The sequence below is a fragment of the Varroa destructor genome, unplaced genomic scaffold (assembly GCF_002443255.2).
Source record: "Varroa destructor unplaced genomic scaffold, Vdes_3.0 BEIS01000004.1, whole genome shotgun sequence".
NCBI classification, from domain to species: Eukaryota; Metazoa; Arthropoda; class Arachnida; order Mesostigmata; family Varroidae; genus Varroa; species Varroa destructor.
Window position 1 is genome coordinate 3,872,675 of NW_019211457.1, and position 24,146 is coordinate 3,896,820.

The 24,146-nt window shown below is 41.0% G+C and overlaps 1 protein-coding gene and 1 long non-coding RNA gene across 8 annotated transcripts in view; one reads left to right on the forward strand and one right to left on the reverse strand.

Moving 5' to 3' along the window:
• Nucleotides 1–5,421, reverse strand: part of LOC111250370 (ELAV-like protein 1) — a 333,939-nt gene extending 328,518 nt beyond the window's left edge. For 2 of the 7 annotated variants that reach the window (XM_086988637.1, XM_086988634.1), the window contains exons 1-2: nt 4,861–5,415; nt 4,611–4,706 (exon numbers count right to left, since the gene is read on the reverse strand). In XM_086988637.1, the coding sequence (XP_086844763.1) occupies nt 4,611–4,656 (46 nt within the window). In that variant the 5' untranslated portion in view covers nt 4,657–4,706; nt 4,861–5,415. Of the gene's footprint in view, nt 1–4,610 lie in introns of all 7 variants that reach the window. The other 5 variants (XM_086988632.1, XM_086988636.1, XM_086988633.1 and 2 more) reach the window with 5 other exon arrangements.
• Nucleotides 5,422–5,468: 47 nt separating this feature from the next.
• On the forward strand, nt 5,469–22,238 carry LOC147755749 (uncharacterized). The gene is made up of 2 exons (XR_015327434.1): nt 5,469–5,742; nt 21,993–22,238. It is a non-coding gene; the product is annotated as an uncharacterized LOC147755749 (long non-coding RNA).
• Nucleotides 22,239–24,146: the final 1,908 nt, after the last annotated feature.

The window sequence follows — 24,146 nt, forward strand, 5'->3', positions numbered from 1 at the left end:
TGGCAACCAGGCCGGCAACTGCCGAGGCCCCCTTTTCAATCCCGTTCCCAAAAGCTTCCGCTAGTGTCGGTAAGCCTCGCACGACGGCGCCACCGCCGCCCACATGGTGATAAAGGCAGCAACGTCAGGCCGCCAAATAAGGAAATAGGGCCCGGTAATTCGACGGCTCCAGTTGGCGGCAAGACGGGGATTACGGGGGACTTAAGGTGTTGGTTGAAGCTTACGGAGCTGCTGGACTCGAGGCTCCATCGAATAGTTAGCCCGACGTAAAGGATAGTCCTGACTGTCGCCGGACCGAGCTCGGGCTCCGACTCACCATCGCAGTCCTGAATCGGCGATGCCTCGGGGGGGCTGCCTCGTCTACGCGTGGTGGATGACCAATTCACCAGACTACATACGGCATAAATAAAGACCAGCGGAATAACTAACAGCAAGAACATATCGATGATGATAATGATGGGGAAATTCTAACTTCTACTACACGTCAACAGTGCCGACGATAAGAAAGACAATGTGGTTTCCAATGACTCAACTGAGCTGGACTGCTAGCACTCGTCGGCATGTATTGACAACCGTAAACAAAGCACAAAAAATATTTACGTTGTACGTACATGTTTCTCTGTATCTATTGAACTGATTTAGTCCATGAACAATGTTCTTTGCCCTCCAGCGTTTCAACTTTACGTAACGGTTCAATATGTTGTACAGTTTTGGTTTAATTCGGCTAAATGATATTAGAATTCATGTTGCATTGATATGGCCAAACTGCATAATAGTGCCTTCTATCGTGCCATTAGCGAGTCTGCGCCAAGCAATATCGAACTTCGTCTTAACGCGCTATAGTACACGCAGGTGAGCTTCATTTATCATTTTTTTTTTCTTTCAATGTATTTCCCTTCCACATTTTCTTTAGCTGCCTTAGCAACTCATAAGGCACATGGCAGCAGCTGAATGGAGCAAAACAACATGACGTTTCGCCCCGTCCGATATTGCCCTCCAGTGACACCAAAACGAGTATCGACGAACCCTAGCTGACTCAGGAGGATGCTATCCGTGTGGCCTGTAGGCCCAACAAGGACGCCGTTTTAGGACCAAAGCCTGCAAGTCGGTGCAAACCGTTCAGCCCCTCTGGCTGACTTTGTGCCACAATGGTAACGTTGCGTTATCTTCCCTCTGACGAATGGTGGTGGGGAATGCTTCTTCCTTCGACAAATTATATCGACCATGACGCAGACATCGTAGTTTTGTAAGAAGCAGTGCACCCCCCAGCTTCATCATTAGTGATGTCTCACGGGATAAGACGGAATCAGGCAGGTAACACGACTTGGGCTAGGCAGCAGCGCTACTCAATTAAATGCAAGTTTTCCTGATGATGGTGGTCGGGGTGGTGGAGGGAGGGAATAACACAAGCAGCTCGTGCGGTAGCACCACTAGCAGATCAGGCTTAGCGGTGACGATTCTGAATGCACCTGCTCTGACTACTGAACAAAACTTCCCGGCGAATTTCGCTGCATGGAATGGATGGTAATAAATACCCACAAGTCACTCAGACAGTGGGGCGTATTTCACTGATGATCTAGGTAAGGAGCTGACCCAAAATGAATGTAAAATCATAATCACTATTATAGGGAAACCAGTAGCGTAGTTTTTTATGTGCAAACATATTCACCACCGTTACTAAATTTAGCAAAAATTATATATGTCTTCGATTATACTAATAGGATACTAACATGAGTATATTTTTTGAGCACTCCTTAGGTAAAGATGCATTGAAAATATATTTATGATGATATCATACACTGAAAATGTTCAATAGCCCTGATGTTTCAAATAAATTTATACTAATAGAGTAGTGAAGGCAACGTTTAAAGGACAAAAAATCGGCTTCTGGCTAATGTAGTTAAAGCTGTTACAATTTTGTTTTTTGACGTTTTTTTCTTGTATATACGCTTGCTTCGATACGGTAGTCTCCGATCTCAGCGGTCTGATTAAAGCAGATGACTAACGCTAATAAATGGCATTTGTTATGTGAGTTAGACAATTATGATCTACGAGTTAACTTAACTTCCATGTTCATAGTCGATTAAAACATATCACACAGCCTGTGTATGCGTACATATGTGTATGCGCCTATGTATCGTAGCGATACGTCATTGAATGATGAAGAATACAATCGTCTACGTAGGCCTAATGTGTGCTAGCGCGACGCTGGGGGTCCCTGAAAAAAACTCATACACATTTAAGTTGCCCTCAAATCGCATAAAGTGCTATGCAAAGTAGAAGTACCATTTTGCAGAAACGTTCTTATACAATGACGGGTCGTTATGTTTTACTCCTTGCAATGACCATGGACTGAGGATAACTACAATGGAGGCTTATCTACATAATTATTGTGATACTTCCGTGTGAAAGTACGCAAAATAAGGACTGCTTGCAGGTGATCTACTGATATATGTTTGTCGAGCTTCAATTCGGCCGCTCAGAGACCTAATAGGATAGTCGTTAACTTCTGCTATGGATTTTTACTAGTGATATGCATCTTCTGAGGAAATTTCGAAACGTTCTGTAGTACCGGGCTTGTTCTCAAGAGTTTGTAGGACGGGGTAACAAGTAAAACTTTAGGTGACATAATGCGCATTTTACTGGTTGCAATATAAAACTGGACTTCGTTCTATCATGTTTACGACCTGGCCATTTTTCCGCAAACCAGGAGTAACGGAAAGGGACGCAAATCGGACGGAAGGCATTGTGTTGTTCAGTAGGTCCCAGTTGAGCACCAGAAATAAAATATAGGTGCTAACATTTCATCAATCAGCCCTAGCACTCGGTAAACAAGTAGTAGGGGTACGCAATTCATCAAAGTACTTTTTCAGCACTCCATGCATAGGCTACTGCTAGTTAAGAAGGACAATCAAAGAAGGACACCTATTCGGTAAAACAATGATGCGTTTAGCAAAATCAATTTCACACTCTGTGTCAGCAGGAAAGTACCTTGGCCTCACACGGAATCTTGTTCGCTTGCATTATTGAACATTATTTTTTAAGAAAATGCCTTCTGTTCCATGTAAATTTCATATGACCTTATCAAATATGATCATTTCGAGGCAAGAAACAAGAGATTTAAATAGAAAATAAGATGGGATCAATCCATGATGTCGACATTTTCTAAAGATGATTTAAATTTGTCATTATTAGTGCGTATTGGGCCATAAGCAAAATTGCGGGGTATCGGCGCCGTAAGGCTTCATTCCTCGAGAAATGACAACAGCAAATTTTGACACCGTGTTTGTAAGGCCACGTATGCTCAACTCTGCCTAACAGCGAATAAGGTCGCCCGAAGTAATAAATTTCTTTCTACGGTTTCGGTTGATATAGCTGTATCATCCGTTTGACTATAAACTATCCAAGTAACAGCTGAAAAACAGAAAAAAACAATTGATGTTATCCTGATCTCACCCCGTGGCCTACAAGTGCGCAAAGTTATATAATTATACATTAGAATAACTATATCATTTGAAAGCGTATGGATATCTGAGATGAATCATTGTCATAGGATGTACGAACTGATAATGTTGCATCAGAAAAGAAGACGCATAGTGCATGCGTCCGAAGCCTCATAAACGGCTCGATCAATTAATAATGTTGCCATTACTTGCACCATTAGCACGATCCTAAATTCAAAATAGGCCACCTCCATTGTGTGTATAGAATTTGATAAAGGGAAGCGAAGTCAACGTGTCACAGGCGACAACCTAACCTGTGCCAGTCCTCATCTCTGTTTTGCCCCATCTGATAATGGGATGAAGGATGGGCAAAGGATGAATGCCCTCTCGTACAAGTCTGCATCGCGCACACAGTCATCACATTATTACGTATACGCAGCGCCGTATAAACTTGTCAAGTTTTCAGTGGTTCAAATTTTTAGTTGAATCGTGACTACATTCTCAGGTTAAGAGCACCTAAATTTCTAACTAGCTGCAAACGAAACTTCCTGGTATAGAACGTACTGCACTGGTTCGCTCAGAAGCTAAACAAGCGTAACTCTGATCATACCTTTTGAAGACATATTGATCTGCTAGCCAGCGAAATAGCGGTTCTAAAAGAAACTCGACAATTGCACTTTTAGGTTTGTCAAACAGATCATCAGTAAATCAAATAAATCATCATCAAATAAAAGTATTCGTTCCAGATACGGTCCGTTGTATCGATTAATAAGGAAGGTAAGTTATATATATCTAAATGGTAACATTATCATACAGCGTTGAGCTTCCCTAGGTCAGGGATTTGGCTGTCAATGTCTATCAAGCTTGTTCGATTTTTCGCTTATGAGCACGCTTCTTTTATTCTATAATTGAAAATTAGATTCGGCACTAGCTAGATTATATGGTTCTGCGAAAAAAATGCCTCCCTGAATGTCTATATATGACTTGGTTTTCAAGTAGATTTTTGTCTAATGTTCCTGCCATAGGCACCAAACACTCGGACATTCCTATCCACGACATTTCCTGCTGTTAATAGTAATTAGACGTGAACAGGGTATGCTTTCGATAACTAACCCAAATAATCTGACATAGAAATATCGGAAGCGACGACTAAGGGCAATCGCTTACCTGGGACATCCGCTGTCGGCGTTCGGTAGTTGCCGTAGACGCGCATTTTCGTTGGAAAAACGTCGTGTCCAGCGGCGCTTCCGCCAGTCGTGATCACTGCCATGGTGCAGCCGAATAAATAACTAAGTAATAAATAGGTGTATATTACTGAAAATAAATATAGCCACAATTCCAGAACCGAATACTGAAGTCAGATAAATACGTTTGCAAAGTATCTCAAATCTGCCGAAAAAATCGATGCTCAACTGACGATATCCGATGACTAGTGCGCGATAAAACAGGTTTCAGTTCACACGTGAAGCGGTCTATTTCTGACAGCCAGTGACTCCTGTCGAAAAGTTCCGACTGTTCGCCAAACGAATATATTTATATTTACGCTAGATTATTCATGCAAACTGCCCAAAACAACTTAACACCGAAATCTAAAGAACTTTCGATCCCTGTCGCAGCTTTTCACGGACTAAACTTGAACTCAGCAGACTTGTTCATCCAACAAAGAACAAAAAAAGTGATGAGTTAACGACACAAATTGTGCACGACCGTTCCTTCACATAACAGTCTCGGAAGCACACTGTGCACCACGTATACAGGATACCGCACAGTGTCAACTTGAACCAAGATCGCTTGAATTTTCGCCGAGCTTAGCTTTCACACTGACAAGTTAGGTTGTCAATCGGCGTCCCTTACTTCCTAGACGAGTCGAAATCGGATGAAGACGGGTAGTCAAAATGAACACAAGAAAAACAGCGCCACGTGGTGGCGTGAACTCGCGCAAGGCTCAATGTGTCTGTAGTTACGTGTGACATTCGTATTGAACATATCATTGTTTCGATAGTCACCGTCGCCGGCACACGGCCCCTGTAGGTGTATCGAAACGGTTGGGCTTTTTTGCCCTTTCTTAAACAGCCACCATTAGTAATCAGCGACACTACCATAACAAGCGACGGCAGTCTCGACCAATCGAACGACATGAAAACAAACGTTTACAAGATACGTGGAGCCACGATCGCTCCTAGCGCCACTCGCACTTAGTTACCGCTCGAATGATGCATGACGACGACGACGACGACGACGACGACGACAACAACAACGACAACGACAATGACATCCGAATCAGACGCACCTAAAACTGGCGAGTTTACATGGAAGCAAATCTGAAATCATTCCTAGGCTATAGATAGCCCATGTCTTCCTAAGCTTTTCTACTATCCTATAACGGAAGATTAGATATGGAAGCGTTTACGCTTGCGCGAGGCTAAATCTGCTCTATCTGTTGCTTCTTTTCATAGTCAACACGAAGCATGACTAGCTTGTATTAAGTAGACGGGGGTCAAGCTTTGTGTCACCATGGAGGCCGTGACGATCTAATCGCTTTTGGGAGTAGAGAGAGAGCAATCTTTATTTATAAACGTGTCGGTCTATGCATGTGACCGCTGTTTGTTCGAATTTCTGCTAAGTAACCTTGGTTATTCAGAAGAGTTATGTAGTATTTACGTATCATTGGCAGGACAGAAAGCAGCGAACCCTGTCGGTTTATTTCATCTAGACGCTGACGCCTAGCGGTCAAGTGTCTATGTAGGTACAGGAGGGTTTAGTATAACGTTAGCGGTAGATGATGTTACCTTCACATGACGCTAACCGTTATTTATATGTAGTTTCACAGCCCCAATATATGTCATCTTCAGATACAGATATAGAGAAAAGCATCTCTAGACCAACGTAATAGCGTAGTCTTTCTTTTAAGATTATTGCTTATTATGGCCAACTCATCTATAGTAACTGCCACTCGTTATCATATGTAGCCATATTTAACAACGACAGCGTCTACTGGACCAGAAATTTTTCCATATGTTGTGCATATGTTTAACTAGTAGACAAATAGATCCTATATAATATGACATATCGAGCTTTTCAACAGACGTTTAACCATTAGTTAGTTACGGATGACGTGAGGTTAGCTTGATTTCAGTGGTATTAAAATATATAAAGCCGATAAATAACATTGAGAGACCCTAAAGTGACTTTAGGATGGTCACATGACGAGCAGGAAAATTCGGAACGAGGTCGTTGGTTTACTACGGGGGCGCGGGGGGGGGGGGGGGGGTCATTTACAGGCTCGTGACATTTATAACAGCGTTCAAATTTCCGTTAGTCTTTTATTGGCAACTCAATGACATTTCCTTAGCGGTCTTCGTAGCAGGATCGGGATTTGATGTTAAGAATACGATTTTGTGTCTAGCTGTTATTTTATAAAATGAAACCTATGCTCATGGTAGGATATGTTACGCTCTGAAGGATCAAAGCAATTCTTCACATCTTGACGTTTAGCTAGTCTTCTAATGTAGTCGAGCGATCAATGTAGACAAGCTATTTTCCCTACATATTCTGTATTTTACTGATAAGCATATTATATATTTATTATCATATTTTTATATTGTACCATATTGTATAGTACAAAAAAGTTTTTTCCTTTCAAGCATGTGATTTTTTCTACAATGTTGTCTCGCTTAGTTCAGTTAGGTAGTAAACTGGACAAAATCACTACAGCTGCTATCGAGATGCTCTACGCACATCTCGTATGCAGGAACGGCTCCCGGATAGGCTTTTCCGTAGGCTTAGTGCCGATGGTTTGAATGGTTTAATTATCTTCGAGGCATACTTTAGAACATTAGCCACATTTTGTTTTCTTGCTATATTTTCTTTAACGAAATATTTGTTTGAGAATATTCGTAGATATCGGAACACGTTCTTATAGCTTGTTGTGGCGTTCAGCCCAGTATATGGTATAGAAGCTTGCCTTCCTAAACAAAATCACACGACTGAAGTGCTATTGATATCTATGTGCGCTATACATGCTCTATTCATCTATGTCTTGTCTCGGTTAAAGCTCACATTGCTGTTTCCCAGTGAGGACGTTCCTGGCTTCTACTAGAACCTGGATAATAAGAAAGTTGGGTCTGAATCCACTCTACTAGCGTGGCTAAATGCGTGAACGTATAATACAGAACCCGTTGTTTACTAATATCAAGACAGTGATCGTTCCGCCGACTTTTCGAGCGTGCGTTACGGCGATAGATTAGTAGGTACTGCCGTTGTCTGATGAGAGTATGGACAATATGTTGCAGTCTAGGTTCGAACTCGGGCATGGGCAGAGTTCGTCTTGTCTGGGACCCAGTTGTCTGTCTGATGAATGCCTGATGCGGATACTGGACATAAAAGTCGAAATATACAGACTGCTCATATGCACAAATTCTTCTATTCCTTTCTAAATAGTTTTTTAGGAATTCAAATTTATTCAATCCTTAAAAGAATTGTGTAAAATTATTTGTTGTACATTCCATACTAGCATACGTATGCGTACGTGTATATATATATATATATATATCACCGATTGTTGACGTCTATGCCCTAAAAACTCAGGGCCAGAAGCAAGATAGGTTATACTGACAACTAAAATTATGCAGAAAAGATAACCCAGAAACACAATATTACCTACAGTTTTAACCTCATTCAATCTTTCCACTTAGTAGGCAAACTATAATTTTAATTAAAAAAAATGCCAAATACGATTTTAAGAGAAGCACGGTGAAACAAGAGTTAATGTTTTACATCTAGAAGGACCTGCTGGAACCGTCTAGATTTCGATTATTTTTCGCAGCGGGAGTTTCGCTCTTTGTATGTTGCTCGATATGAGATGCCTATATACTTACTCATACCAACGTGTACGCCAGCAACTGTTTATATGAGCTTATTTGGCGCGCGTCTCTTCGATGTACTGCTATGCTCAGCGCTTTTCACTGACATAAGATTCATGGAAACATTTCTTTGTGGAAATTGTGGGCTCGTGCCCGCAGCCTTCAACTTATAATGTCCATACGCGTATATGTATCAGCGCAGACATCTGACCTCAATGGATGGCGTGCAAGGCCGAGGAATCCACATTTCGTATTCACCGTGTCCCCGATAGTCTAGATTAATAGGATTTATTGAACAGTGCTAAATTGAAGAAAATCTTCGGCCATGCACCGATTGTTCATGTTGGTGGGAACTTCATGGAGTGTCTTCAGAGATTAACCAGTGGCAGTAAATTTTTGGTACTAAATACATTGATCAGGATCAAATAATACGTTTGCAAAGAAATTGAAGGAGACACACATATTGTAAAAATCAAAACGCCTGCAAAATTGAGCCCCTATTCGAGCTTCTTAAGCTGCGCGCTACTTTTTATCTATATTCAGCCAGCTCTAAACCGAATAAAATTACATGATAGGAGGCCAATAGCAAACCTACAATTTCATAATCTGGATTAACATGTAGCACCGCACGATGTGATTAGGTTAAGTTAAAATGCAATTCAAATGTACACCATTCTTGTCGATGACTTTCTGCCATTTTTCCCGTAACACTCTCGTGGTTTCTGGTAGAAAAATTGTGCGAAATGAAACTAAATTAACACCATGTAATAAATTCGGGGAGAACTTACGAAAGTTATAGCGACGCCAACACCGGGCTGCACGACAGATGCCTTAATATTTCCTGTCCCGGTTGTCCTAGCTTTCGCAGGCTAGCTAAGTTGTACGGGGTTTAGTATCTTCATAGTGAAAGACAATTACTGTATTTCTATCCACTTGTTCCGGTCGATTTTTTTCAATGGCTAATCGTAATTCTTGTTCGTTGTTAATAGCAGACATTTCAACATGGCGGCCAAAATTTCACCAACCTTTTCTGTAATTAATAGACAAATACAAGGAGCGTCTTTCGGATGGGAATTTCCAGAGCGAAAGGGGCAAAATCATCTTTGAGGGGTTCCTTCTAATCACGCTTCTTGACCGCAAACACCACAATATCTTTATGAGCCTGGGCAGGATTCGTGCCTTAAGCGTAAAAATTGCATAGTATATAGCGAATTTTTGTTCCATTCTAACACGCCTTATCTTGATACTGAGTAATATAGACATGTAGACATGAGCATGTGTAGACAACACATAGTACCTAAGATATAGGAGTTCTTTCCCGACAGCTCAATATATATTTAATAACATAAAAAAAAAAAAAAACCTATCACGCTTTATAAGATTATGTGACGAGACGCGTACGATTTCTTGGCATCATGCTCAGTTTTTTTTTTCTTAATATATCCCACCTGTTCTTTTTTCATAACAGGGATGTTCGCATTGTAGAAGTTGCTGCAACACCTAATTCGCCGCTAATACAACTAATTGATTTAATGACATTTTCCCACAGCAAAACACAATACCACCAGAAACAAAACGCAATTCCCGCATACATCGTAAAGTACGGTACAGATCAGTTTTGTGACACAGGCTGTTGGTGCCCACCGATGTCCTAAAGGCGCATCTGCTTCAGTATGCATGTGTACGATTTTTACGAATGTAATAAAACCGAGCATACGTATCGTATGCGAAAATCTCAAAATGGACACGGCTTCATACGTTCAATGATGACTTTATCTATAGGAACTCCGAATATTACCTTGGATTTTAACATTTAACAGAATTCACAGCGCCTTTACGTATACGATAATAAATTCGAGTAAAACCATCTTACCGCCACCGTTATTGAGGGCTTCCAAAGCCTAAATTATAAATATAGGACATCTGTGTTCATTGGGTGTCGTCTGAATACACTAAATGGATGTGTGCGGGCTGTATTCGAGTGCATGTTGTTCTACGACCGGGTGTGAGGAAAAGGTTTGTCTGCGTCCCGTAGCTTGTCGCTCGGCCGAACCCCATACGCCTGTTCCGACTGTATGTCAATGGCTGTGTGCCTCCTGGGAGTGGTTGCAAGGAACTGTACACGGTATGCCGCCGTTGTCGTTATTGTTGTCGGGGGTTATGTGGGTACGGGGCTAGACGACCAGGGTGGGGCTAAGGGGTGCTCGACTCCTATGACATTTAAACGTGCTCTGCTGACGACCGCGTGGCCAGCTCCCGTAAACGGGCAGTAGTGATGGTAGGCTATGTTTTCTCTCGCTCGCCCGTTTAATGTCTGTTGAGCTGTGTTGAGAGCCGTAGAGGCACACGCGCTCGATGTGCTAGTACGCCGATCGTGCCTGGCAGGCTCTGGGGGATGCAGACCTTTGCAGGCTCTGGCAGGTTGTTTAAGCTGGCGCGGGGTGGTCCGAGTAGGCCGAGTCCGGGCCTATGCGCAACAGATGACCGCGACGTGCCCTTCTTGATGGACACCGTACGCTGCCACAGTGGCTGCAGGCCGTGGCGGCCATCACCCTCACCACAGCTACAACCACGAGCTACCGTCAAGAGGCCATAGGCCTCCCACATACCGGCCATAGGACTTTACACAGCGCTTGTCCATATTAGCGGCCGGGACCTCGGCGAGCCAACCAATCCCTGCCCGGTAAACTCGTCAACAGCATAACTTTAAGCAGGCATACTTCGAGCTAGTTCCTAAACGCCACCTGCCTTAAACAACAGGTTGGCCGTCAATACTTAGAAAACTTACGCATTTTCGTTCATTTCGGATCTTGCTCAAATTTTAATCAAAAGCATCTCTTCACCATTCTGCCTATAGAAACGTTGCAGTTACATTTCGAAGTTTACAGGAAGGAACAGAGCATTTTAAATGGGTTTGATATTAATAAATAAAGCAAAGCAACCTAAAAGAACTAAACACTGACGCGCGTATCTAAAGACGCTTTCATAGCAGGGGCTGCCTGAGGACCTATAAGAGATTGTATTATTTATGCTATCTCGCATTGCAATTTTCAGTGGTTTAAGAGATTACTTGTAACGCATATTTTTCAGATAGATGTGTCATGTACATATTCTAGATTTGCCAATTTCTCTATTACTTGGAGATACATTTCATCAAAAACATTTAGCATAACCTATCAGTAATAAGGATTTTAGAAAGCCGTATATTTTGCATATAAATATATGGATAACTACCTAGATCATTAAAGAAGGGGGTAATGTTCGGTAGGGGCAGACTCCAAAGACTGAGGGAGTTAATGAACCCCTGATTTAATATGAAAAGAACAATGTTAAACTAGATTTGAACTAGAAATCTTTCTTAATATATGTGTAACAACATTTGTTCCTATCCGCACTTGATTAGCCTGTTTTTTTTGTCCTATTTACGTATTTTTTTGTTATCTCTTTCGAGGGTCTAGAGAAGCCTTCTCTAGTTATTAATAGACCGAAAACCTATGTTTAACTGGCTATATATCATATTGGTTAGGGACCGCACGAAAATATGTCTTTTATATTTAGCTGAGGCTTTTGCAGCTTTAGTGAATCTATTCTTCACGCCAGTGCTTTGAGGCACCAGATCTACCAAACTAGCTACATCAGCAGGCTAATAGAAATAAGGAGCACAGGCACTGAAAGAGTAACAAAAATAAGGTCTACCCACAATTAAACCAGCGTGAGACTTTTATCGAATACGTGAGCGCCCCTTGCATTTATAAGATTCACTATGATCTAACAGACGTGATTGTGCATTGCCGTCTGTGTTTGCTGCAGCCTTTGAGGGCAGAAAAAAACGCCCTCCCCATCTACATCGGATCTGAAATGTAGCGCTGGTGAAATACGTTAGGAAGTTGAACTGGCCATGACCAGAAGCGACCTGCTTTTAAGAAAGCAACCGTTCTTAAGGACGCGAGTCAGCTAAAGTGCGTTTCCTTATATATATTATAGCTGATCGAACACGTTTCGCCGTCTGCGATCTCGTTAAACAAAAGTACTAAATTATCACATTGAAGTGGGACTCTACTGCATCACTGATCAATTTACCTGTACATCGAAGGCACGCTTTGGGCCATTTACTTTGGTAGCTGTTTTCCCATCTCACAGTTGACGGTTCCTATAAAATGTGCAATTTGCCAGATATGTCACGTATGCACGCATTTATATACCTGAAACGACATATTGCCTTCGTTTGGAACGTTTTGCGCCGTTAATAAAACCTAGTGTCTTCTCTATACCACAGTCGAACCCTCGACCGAACATATATAATTAGAGCGATATATTGCAAGACATTTTACGATGTCGATATTGAAAAGCATCGAACGTCACTACTGGTTGATAATTACGTGAGCGTCTGGCTTTAGTCGAGTAAACCATCATTGATTTTGGTTACGTGTCGGGGGGCCGCCATTATTCGATGACCGCCGAATTACATAAGAAACGTTTCTGCAGGCTAAATCTAGCTAATCCGTGACTAATCAGTTTTCACAGTACAATAAAAACAGTTCATTATTCGTAAAGGAATAACGTAAGCTTACAACAACTACATCAATCAATACACGATTGCTTGTTTCGTAGCTGCTGCGGCCGAGTCGAACTGACCGACGCGAAGTAGTTAGTTCGTGTCGTTATCCCTATTTTCGTTCTATTCCGTGCCTTGTTACCATCAGCTTAGTTTGCTTTTGGGCCCTGAACGTAAAGGCTTATGAAGGCTGATCCTGCTGCTTATGCCGCAGCCTTCACTGACGTTGCCATTGGGAGTCGCTTCCACAAGTCGACAAGCCAAATCGGTGGATTGTCGGTTCGACGACAGATACGACGACGACGACGACGAGAACGCGGTCCAAGATGCCACTTACTTTTTGTCGAGCAGTTTCTTCCGTAACGGCGCCGAAGATGCGCCGCGAGGGGGTGTGCCCGTGCCCGTCGTTCGACCCAAAGTCGGTAGCAGCAGGAGCTGCCCGCAGTCGTTTGCAATCGACCACCGTCGCTACCGCCTTCCCCCCTTGATACAAGTCAAGACAAAGTGTTCTTCGACTGAGCGAAAAACAGAAAGAAAGAGAGAAAAAGGGAGAAAGAAAGCCTGACTCTGCGTGGCCAGCCCCCTCTGTAGCTTGAGCTGCCGCTGCTGCTGCTGCTACTTTGGTGCTGCCGCCATTGCCGTTACGGTGTTCGTACAGCCGCGGGGAAGCAGACGCCGGCCTCCTTCTGGGGCCCCCTCGTTCTCCCCGTCAAGTTGCTGCTGCTCTAACAGCAAGAAACGGAAACTCATGAAAAATGCAAGCGGCCGGAAGCTGTAGACCTTCGACAAAGGATAAGTAGGATGAGACGAACGAACGGAGGAAATGCTGATAAAAACGATAGAGGGTTGCTTCTAATCATCTGTTACAGCATTGGAAAGCTGAGGACAGTGGGCGGGTTTGGCAGCATCAGGAACGCCAGTCTATAAACGCAATATTATGGCCGAAAATGCATTGCATTGTGTGTGGTAGAATTACTTGGGTGGCAGCAACAGTAGATAGTGAAAAAGTTCTAGGTCAGACGAGCAAATGGAAGGCGGGTAAGACTATTGTTGTTGCCAAAATTGTTGCTGTTCATGTTTTTGCTAATGTTGGTGTCAAGCAGAAATAAAAACATTGCATTTTTCCTGTCTTAGCCGTCTTAGTCCTGTTTAGCCGGAACCGCAGCAATACTAACCTACTCTGTGTTCCACTCTAAATCAAAGGAAAGGTCAATTCATTTAGGGTCAGCCTATAAGGAAAAGAAAGGGTCTGTTGGAATATCTAGCGCGAATAATACATTATGTGGTGACTTAGACGATATGTTTTATACTTGCACATAACCTATTTCTAACCGTTCTATTGACAGTAAATGTCAGAAAGAAATATGTTTTAATATCTATTTTGTCAAACGAGAACCTATGGTAAAGACTGACAGATGTTGCTCAAGATACAACGACATGCGTACGCTGGCGAGCAGCAGAAATTGCTTATGAAACATGGTATAGTTCATTAGGATTTTCTTCATAAAAATACGGATTCAGCTTCCTTCCCTTTCTTTTATTACAAATCTATATGAAAAATACAACTTTGGGGCGACGCAAAAAAAATTGCTTTTGTATCGTATTATACTCTTCAATATATAGGAAAATACATAGCGGTTCCGTGCTTGACGACAATTCCAAATCCATGACTATCATTATATACTGCCACTATGCAGTAACATATCGAACAAACCTTATCAGTATATGGTAGATCTATAGCACAGCAGAAATTCGTGGTATAAAGTGCGTTCTCGTCTGTTCATTTCCATGAACAGGCATATTGATAGAACACAACCATACCATTGACCAAAACTCGAACACTCTGCAATGATAGGCAAGTATATATATATATATATATATATATATATATTTTGGAATATATTATATTAGGCTCTTCTATGCAAATTCCGCTTAGTAGCAGTTGGTCCTGCCCATTCGTTTGAAGAAGGACCGTGACAAATTGTTTTGGCAAGGCACAATTAAGCTGACTACTGCTGAAGGACCGCTGAGATGTTTCAAGATATGTGGGATGTTTCTATGATTAGTGGGATGGAGAGAACCGGATGAGTTTTCGTTTCTCGCCCAGTCCGGCCTAGCCGACGTATGTCTCTTCGGACCCAGAACGTTGCTGGTGATGCGGTATGCGGAGGGTACGCGAAAAATGGCGGCAGATTGGCTCACAAAGTGGCCGAGCGGACAACTGCCACAGCAAAGCAATTGCTTCTGTTGTGACTAACACAAATAACTGACATAATCGCAAGACTCGCTGGCTGGCTGTCTGCCTGACGTAGGGATAACTAACTGAATGGTAGCCTTAATATCTGGCGTGGGGGCATGTGGGATTCGGCTTCTTTCGTAACTCCTATGGCGTTTCAGCAACAAAAGAGGGACCCTAACCTTTCCTAGTCCTGCAGTAGTTCCAGCTCCCAGACCCCAGAACCCTGGAGTAGTACCTTGAATAGTATTTTCCCAAATGCTACTCCAATCCTTATTGCCACTAACTTCTGTTGTGCAGTTGTTCATCAACACTCCGTTATATGTTACTGTATAGTCCGGTCAGTTTTGATGACAATTGGATGGAGGTGGCTCGACAAGAAGAGCTGTTTCGTACAGGAACGCGCTATCTAGGGTCCGCCAGTATGTGTGTCTATCGGTCTGTTTCGGATAGCGATAGATAGATTTCAACGAAATCCGCCGTGTTAGCTGGTGGAAGTGGGAAAAGTGCTACAAAGCGGAAGAGCTTAATTAAATCGGCCTATCTTTCCGTTAGTGTTTGCTGTCAGAGTGAGATTCGTCTGCGCTAATCTTCAAAGAACGATAATTGACAAAATAGTAGGGAGGTAGGGGCACATTTTTGCGTCCATATCCGTGAACTGTCCTAGTTTTAACAGGACATCTTATAGACACGCTATCCCGAATGATATTGTCACTTGCTTTGATTCGATGACGATCATGTCCTGTTGTTGAGCCGAATGTCCTGCATAATCCTTAATTAGATGAAATGTTGACGACCATTACCAATTTTGCCGGAAACTATTTTTCGATTTCTATATCCCTCACTCAGCTCTCCTTCTCTGTCTTTCCTTCTCTCCATATTTACCGCAACCTGTCAATCCTGGTGGCTAGGCGCATCCCGGTGTACAAAGACGGAGTCACCTGCCCAGTTCGCGGTGTCGTGACACCGTCTTTGAAGAGGACACAAGTGTCAGGTCGACCGGTAGTTCCGATGGCTAATTTCAGTTTTCGTTCGCTTCTTTGGCATCTTCCTGTGTCTTCAATCTGTCGTTTACTCTTACCACTAACGTAGTGCGCTAACCATGTGGTTTACTCGGTGTGACCGGGGACAAGACACTTCCGATAGGTTAGGTGAGAATGCTGTTGCTCGAACGCGCCGAGCACTGAACAGCGGTGAGAATATCGCCGTGTCCCCGTAAAGCTTCGGGGATTAATTGACTCGTGGTTGTCGCTGATGCGCGCTCAGTGAACCACAACCTCGTTGAAGTGTGGTAAGCTAGTAAACTGGCAAGTCGGCTTACTTAGCAGCCGAAACAGCAATCGTTGTAAATCGTTTTGAGATTTGTTGTCACAGGCTTTCGACTGGTACTTCGTTACCATTTAATTTTAATCGCGTTTACCGATGCAGAGGTGATGGAAAGCAGACAACAACTAGAAGTAATTCTACATATTTATCCTTTATGTATGTAACATGCTAAATGACAAATAAAATTCCGTCCAACAGATGTTATGCTGATATTCTTCACAGGAGCTGCGTTACTTCACGCAGGCTTCGATTAAGCATCGCATCGTTTTGTAGTTAGTGGATGGTTGGTGAGGGCTACTCGAAGATGAATGGCCTTTACTTGCTACCGTTTGCGCTGAAGGGTAACGACGCGTTCATATATGACCGACAGTTTCAGTTATTAGTATCCCCGCAGAGTCGTCGAATGGTGTTTTTGTTTGTAGAAGCATTTCTTTTCATATGTCTACTGAATAGGTCAGAAGTCACACCTTCGTCGAGCAGTTTCAGTGGACACAAATATGGATCGATTCTAATTCTGGCTGTGTATGTAATTGTGTGGATCTTCACATCTTAAATAAGTACTTATTTAGATATATATTTTGTAGGCTACGGGGGATGATATGCTCATCGAAGAACAAAACGTAAGTCCATAGTGTAGCAAAAAAATATTTAAAATTTAAGGAAAAGTAAGGTAAGTAGTAAATTATCCTTTTTCGCTATGGCAATTTTTCTTAGCAATACTTAATTCGTTTCATGGGTCTGATAGTTTACGACGAACACCACGGCGCGATAGGGAGGATAAATTCAGCTCTCTCTATCGCGATTGGACGGACCCAAAAACATATTTTTAGTACAATTATTGTCTACAAAGATCGTTATAACTACTACTATTTAAAAATAAAAAATTTTATCTTTTTCCGTTTGTTCCTTTTCTACAGAGATGTCATATAATTATTATATGTCACGTATTTTGCTAGTAATAAGGTAAACTGGTTTAAAAACCAATGTATCCAGAGATCCTGTATGTAAGAAAAGGGATTATATTTTCTGTATTAGCAATGTGTAAGTGCAATGCTGTAGCTCTATCTATTTTAGGGCTAGTTTTTGTCACAACTTTTATTTAATCTATAATTCTATAAATAAGTTTTTTTTTGATCGTCATATGCCATAGACCGTCCGCTGGCCAATCAGTATAGCACTAGGCTACAAATTTCATCTTTCGGTGGTAGTCAAATATTAAAAACCCTTTCCTTGCTCTACAAGCCTGTTGTTTTTTATCAAAATTACAAAAAGTAACTTTATGGTTTGCCTTTAAATACAGGTACCTTGAATTGTCATCCGAAAAGAGCATTTTCGATTTAAACGAGACGTTTCGCCCGATCTTTAGAAATTAAGAAGGACCGTTTTAAGTCACCTTTGAACAAGCATATTTTCTAGAAGATTCGTTGTTTCTTATCCTAGAAAACTTCATTTCTTTTCATGAAAACCTTTTCCTTGTCTTTTTTTCTTCTCCTTTTTTTTACTTGGAATACCCGTATATCCACACAAACATCTCACGATATGAATAAGCTTATCTCCTTACAGTTAGAAGGTATTTAATAACTACAACAGTCATAATAACAATTACGACAACATCTTTGAGTAAAGTCGTTAATATTGAAGGTTACCTCGTACAACGAACCTCAGAGTGGACACGTACACCATAGTTTTTTTTGTTAATATATGTTTTTGTTGCGTATGGCCTAAGTCAAACAGAAAACTATATAGGTAACCATTTAGCTCATCTTCCCACAGCGTTATTTAGGCTAGTTCCCTAGGTATAAATATAGCCTGACTGTATTAATGCATTTACTACGAACGTGTTCTAGCGGAGTCGGATCGATATCGTAAAATCGACATAAAATTATCAAACCTACAAAGAGATGTGTTGTATTGAGCTAATGGGAACAAAACGAATGTCTACAAGTAAAATCCGTTTACTCATTAAGGGCAAAACCGTTAAAGTCAATAAGCGCTACAAATGTATGCCTATACATACGTATGTGAACCTCAGCGAGCTACTTACGCCGTAGACTCGTCATTAGCAGCTTTCTGACGAAAAAAAACCGTTATCGCACTGCTATCCAAATGGGACGCTCGTTTGTACTGTAACACTGATGTATCATAGACGAAGTAGTCAATTCATGTTTTAGGCTTTACCGTAATATGTCGCCGTAGCGATCTAAGGTAGCATTGCAGTGATAATGGATTGATTGTTTTCATTTTATCTCTAGAGAATTGTCGCTTTTCCAATCTATGGCCTGCTTTTTTTTTATGCTATCTGGCAGCATTACATGACAACATATATAGAACACTGTCGTTGCTGGAGTCAAGAATTTACAAAACGAAGAGCCATAGATTACCGTCAAACTACTCTCGAGACCTGGAAAGTAGAGCTTTCCTGCAACTGCTTGACATGAGATCGTACCTATATATATATATATATATATATATATATATATAGCTGATTTTCAAATACACACGTTTGTCTTACTCCCCCATTTTAGTTTTCTTATTTGGCAGGGTAACAGGGCTCTTGAATGAATATAATTAATAATAACTTTACAGATGTTTCTCTAAGAGGTTCGAGTAACGAGAACAAGTACGTGGAGTGCAGAGACGAAACTCATAATTACGCGTAACAGCTATATCAAACGTGAAATGTCTGATTTCAATCTGGTTCCCGTTTACTTAGTCGAAGTTCATGTACTTGGCGGGGAATGGTTTAAGGGTCTGCTAAAATTGACAACAATAGCTCGAACAATGTTTGTGTTTTTTTTTTTATTTAAGTCAACCACTTCAAGGATATTGTACTCGATTAATTAGAGGTAGCATTGCCATTGAGATAAGAATGAACTTTTTGAATTGTTATAAATTCTCTAGTATCTTTAGCGTTTTGTCAGGTTGAATGTACTAGATCGTACACGAAATTATTAGATCTTATCATCTCTGTCTCAGCAGCTCAAAAGCATGGCATCGACGCTGTTCGGGTAAAGCATTTTTCGTTTGGATTGTGATAAAAAAATTTTCGGAAAAAGACCCGTTTTTGACTTAGTGATCACTTTTGCTTATTGGTTTAAAGATTCTGTCTGAATGGGTCGCCATAACCCCCCAATCAGTACTGGCCGCTATCCGTACATAGACATAGCGTCTCGTATGCTATTCTTGAAGGGCATTCAGTCTCCGCTTCCATGTCTGATATTCATGTATTGGACGAGCATATGTTAACAATTATTAGGTATTTGCTTATACGAACGAAAGAAAATTACCTGGAGGAATTCGATTATTTCAATGTTACGCATATACATTTGTAAAATAACATTACTATGATTATCGTTACTAAATATCTATATACGATTTCGTTTAGCTAATAAAAGAACTTTTTTTTGTTGTTTATATATATATACATAGTCTTTGTTGTTTAACGCCAATTTCGGGACATCGTATGCTACTAATCCCTGTGCGATAAACTTCCGCGTCCGAAACGAGCAAGACCGCTATTTTAGCGGTTTCGCTTCGCGTGAGTCTGCAGTCTGAGTACAAGTTATGTATTTTACGTAGATTTAAGTATTAATTATATATAAATGAAAACTGAAGACGTATACGCTCAAACTGTCTCCGAAACAATCTTTCTCTCTCTCTCTCTCTCTCTCTCTCTATATATATATATATATATATATATATATATATATATATATATATGGTGTACGCGCATCTGAGTGCTTTTTTTAAGATTTACAGCTTCTCATCTGAGCCATCGACTTCCCGCTAAAAAAGAATAGGCGTTAGGTGAGCGCCGTTTGCTTACAGGACGATGTATGCATAGTAACAGAATACTACCACTGGGCAAATATTGTACCAAGTAAAGCATCGTTCAGTCCAATATTCCGACGCTCTTCAAGCGCATTGATTTAAAGATTTGTTTATCTAAAAATTATAATTCAACGCTGTTAAAGTCTTTTCCATAGAGTACATCAAGTCGCTATCAGAAGTTAACACTTAGCTAAATAAAGCAAGGTAACAACTACCTAAATAGCAGTAAAGGGTGCACTTCATTGTATTATATATGTTGTATAAGTAGTATTTTTTCTGGAGCCTTGCAAGTCGGCATGAAGCGTAGGATCGTTCCATGGATGTAACTAATCAATGATCTCATTGAAAAAGGAAGATATTGCGACACATATGGGCCCGAAGGTATAGTGCACTTTTATCATTAGTCTGTAATTTATAACTAATATATTTTATTTGAAAATATAGCTGATTAGATAGAGTTTGGCTGTGAAAAATATATACATGTATGATTTCTCAGAAATGTAAATAGATTCTCTCCTAGTGTCGGACGTATTAGCTAGATAGTGATTGGATAATATTGGATCTATCAAGGTTTTTATTATTAACATCGGTACAAAATGTACGGCTAGGGCCCACAAGATGGTCGACAATGCCTCGCTTCACCAGGCCTCAATGGGCTTGATCCATACGCTGTCGTGTATCAATGATGGAAAACGAACACGCAAAAGACAACAATCGCAAATGAATCCGTCACAAATACCAAAGTCAGATCAATCACAGCGGGTTACAGCCAGCTATGCGTGGATGTGACAAGTTCCTAAATAATCTTAAGTCAAGTCTCATTCTTACTTGGTGGCGAGCGGTCAATCATAGATGCAAGCGTATGCGTAACCATTCTGCACGGCTGGAGTATTCGTGACGGCGATACTAATAAAAAATCAACCGATAAATCTGCACGAATGGACCTAGGATAGCGCTTTGGAAAATCTAACTTTGAAATAATATTGGCACGTCTTGTATCTTGCTTTTTTTTTTTCGTCTTGCCTTGTACGCATTTTGTTAGCAGTTCTTTTTTTTTTTTTGAAGAATATTACCATGTCGATTGCCAAGTCAACTCTGAACTTTCTATATTCTTTAACTACACCCTATATTTTTCGTATTTCCTACAAATGTAATTTCGACAACGTTATCGAATGTAGAGACATATTGTAGTGCTACATTAGGACATATTAAGGGAATGCACATATCCACTGCAATAGTTATACGTATCAGTTATTCAGCCAAATATATCTTAGTTAAAGAGATGCACACATATATACATGTATATAACGCACGCGAGTAGAATTAGGGTTGCAGGTAAACAAAAGGCTGAGAGGACGCTAAACGGCAAATGTAAACCTACTTTATGACTCGCTCAGGATCCGCAAGACTATTAGACAGTATCCATTGTGATTATTCGACTGGGTATTATCCCTATCAGGATCCATTTTTTCGCTACCTAACAATGCATTTGCAGACCCGCTTACCCATCTATGCGATCGGCTATCCTGTTATTTAGCTATCTCTGTTCTATGTAAATATAGAACTTACGTAAAGCCTTTATACTTATTGTACGATGCTTGTTGATGCTGATCGATCTGATCAATAACGTTTTAGTATGGTGAAGATAGAAATGATGGCTTTATATTAAATTCAATTATTTTAATACAACATGTTTTGCTACTCAACATTGAAATGTGTGTTTTTTTTTTCTCGTTAAGGTGGTACTTACCAGTTGTTGCTGATTTGCCTGAGCAAAACTGAAGACCATGTGTGTGCGCCTCCCGACCCGCCCGCTTAATCGCTCAATTAAGTGACTGTTAATTTAATATTGTCTTCTATCAACTCGACAGCCGTCTCGTACTAGAGTGTGAAGAATCACGGTGAACTTAATCGAACTTCGGTCGAGCCGTTTATTGACGAAGCTTTGAATTTTCTTTAAATACACGAAACACTACTAACCTGGTGATGAGCTATCGTTTATTTCGATTCTAGAGTATCTCAGGTCATAATCAGGCTTATTTATAGGGAGATATGATACAGCATTAGAAACATTTCGACAAATGTATAGTCGATTCTACAAAATGTTTTCCTTTTCTGGATAGCAAGCATAGCTGGACATTGAAAAATGGGCGACAACTGTGTGAAGTCGTCTGTTTTTTTCACTGTTTCGCACGTCCATTGTCCGCGGCCAATATTTATTATTGTTAACCCATTATACTTACTCTGAACGTTCTGTATATCTGAGTCATTGACCAGAAGCACAGCAAAAATTGCATTCAGAGACTGGTGCGAGGCCTTCGGTAGCCCAGCTGGTCGCTATGACGAGGTTGTGTTTGGACAGCGATGTTTGACAAGGGTCTGCTAAAATCTCAAATGCCCAAACGGCGGTTTTACGAAGCGTCGTAGCAATTAGAGTCGGCAAGAAGGCCAACCGACATACAAGGCCGGCTTTTCTTTCTACGTGGCACCCCCGATGAGCTTTTGCCCACTTTTTACATCCGATGAAGCTTCGATTTGCAAATCCAATCAGGTGCCACATCTCACCTAACTAACTTTCTCGGCAACAGTGTTTTTATTTTACGACTCAACTCAGTCGTCTGTTTTAATCTGATGATCAACAGAAGCTCCAATGACGACCATTGACCTTTTAGAATACAACTCAACGCGCAAAGTTAACCAAAGTAAGAGGTAGGACTATCGGAAGCAACATTGTTAGTGAATTCTCAGAGGCACTTTAAACTCGCTTAGTAATTTCATGCTTAGTTGAAGTTACCTTAACGTGAACACAAGGACTTAGGACCACCATTGAATGTAGCATTCATTGAGGTACGCGTTAGCATGAAACGTGTAGACCAATGCAGTTTGTATACTTCTATATTCAGCTAATGGAGCCGACATCACAACGCTGCTTGTTATAAAATCCATACTAAAACCACCCATGATTGCGTACTGATGCAAAAACTGGTAATATGAATACGAAACAAGGGTTTCCGCCACACTTTTTTAAAGTGTGGCGAAAGCTCTTACACTTACTTAAACCCTTACGATACAATTAACAAAGGGAGTAAGGCCGCATCGCAGCGGCACGTAAATGCTGTGCTTCAAATAGCGCTATTTCGGGTAACTCCGCCACTTGTCATGAATATTTACACCTTATCGTGCCGTTCGCTGAACATCCTCATAAACGAACGTCTAACGATGACCGACGAAGCCTTTGCGGAACGTTCACGACGAAGGTCCAGTTTACGTAGGGAGAAATGTATATCATTCGAGGTAACAACATACATTTTGCAAGAAACACATTTTAGTGTGGGCGAAGGAAATGATGCTTATTCCGGTGTATATAGAGCGTAGAGGCAATCTAGGCAGTTAAGGAAACCAGCCGAGACTCCGTTCCGAGTGATGGGACCATGTTGTTCTTTGTGGTACAATAAATGTACCTCGAATACGTTTCGTTTCGGCGATGTTCTCCGTTTTGGTCTTTGGATTATAGCCACATGCCGATTTTTGTATGGCGTTCACGACAAGGATTAATAACATAAACACTGAAACGGGCTGAAGGTTCATTAATGCTATTCGATAGAATATTCAAAAGTACTTCTACGCATGTTTTCGTCACTCGAACATTATAAGTTCTTGCTTTCGCTTATTAGATTTGGAACTTAATTAAAAAGTAATTCAGGTTTGCTGAAAAGGTCACTTTGATGAGTTTCGAATCTCTAAACCTTATTAGTGAATGAGATGGATTTCTCTATCATCCAAGCAATCGCAGCGACATATATAGGTGGACATTGTTTTTTATCTAGTATGCTTCGAGTCACTGTCACAACCAATAGATTTAAACATTCTTAAATAATATCATGTAATGCATG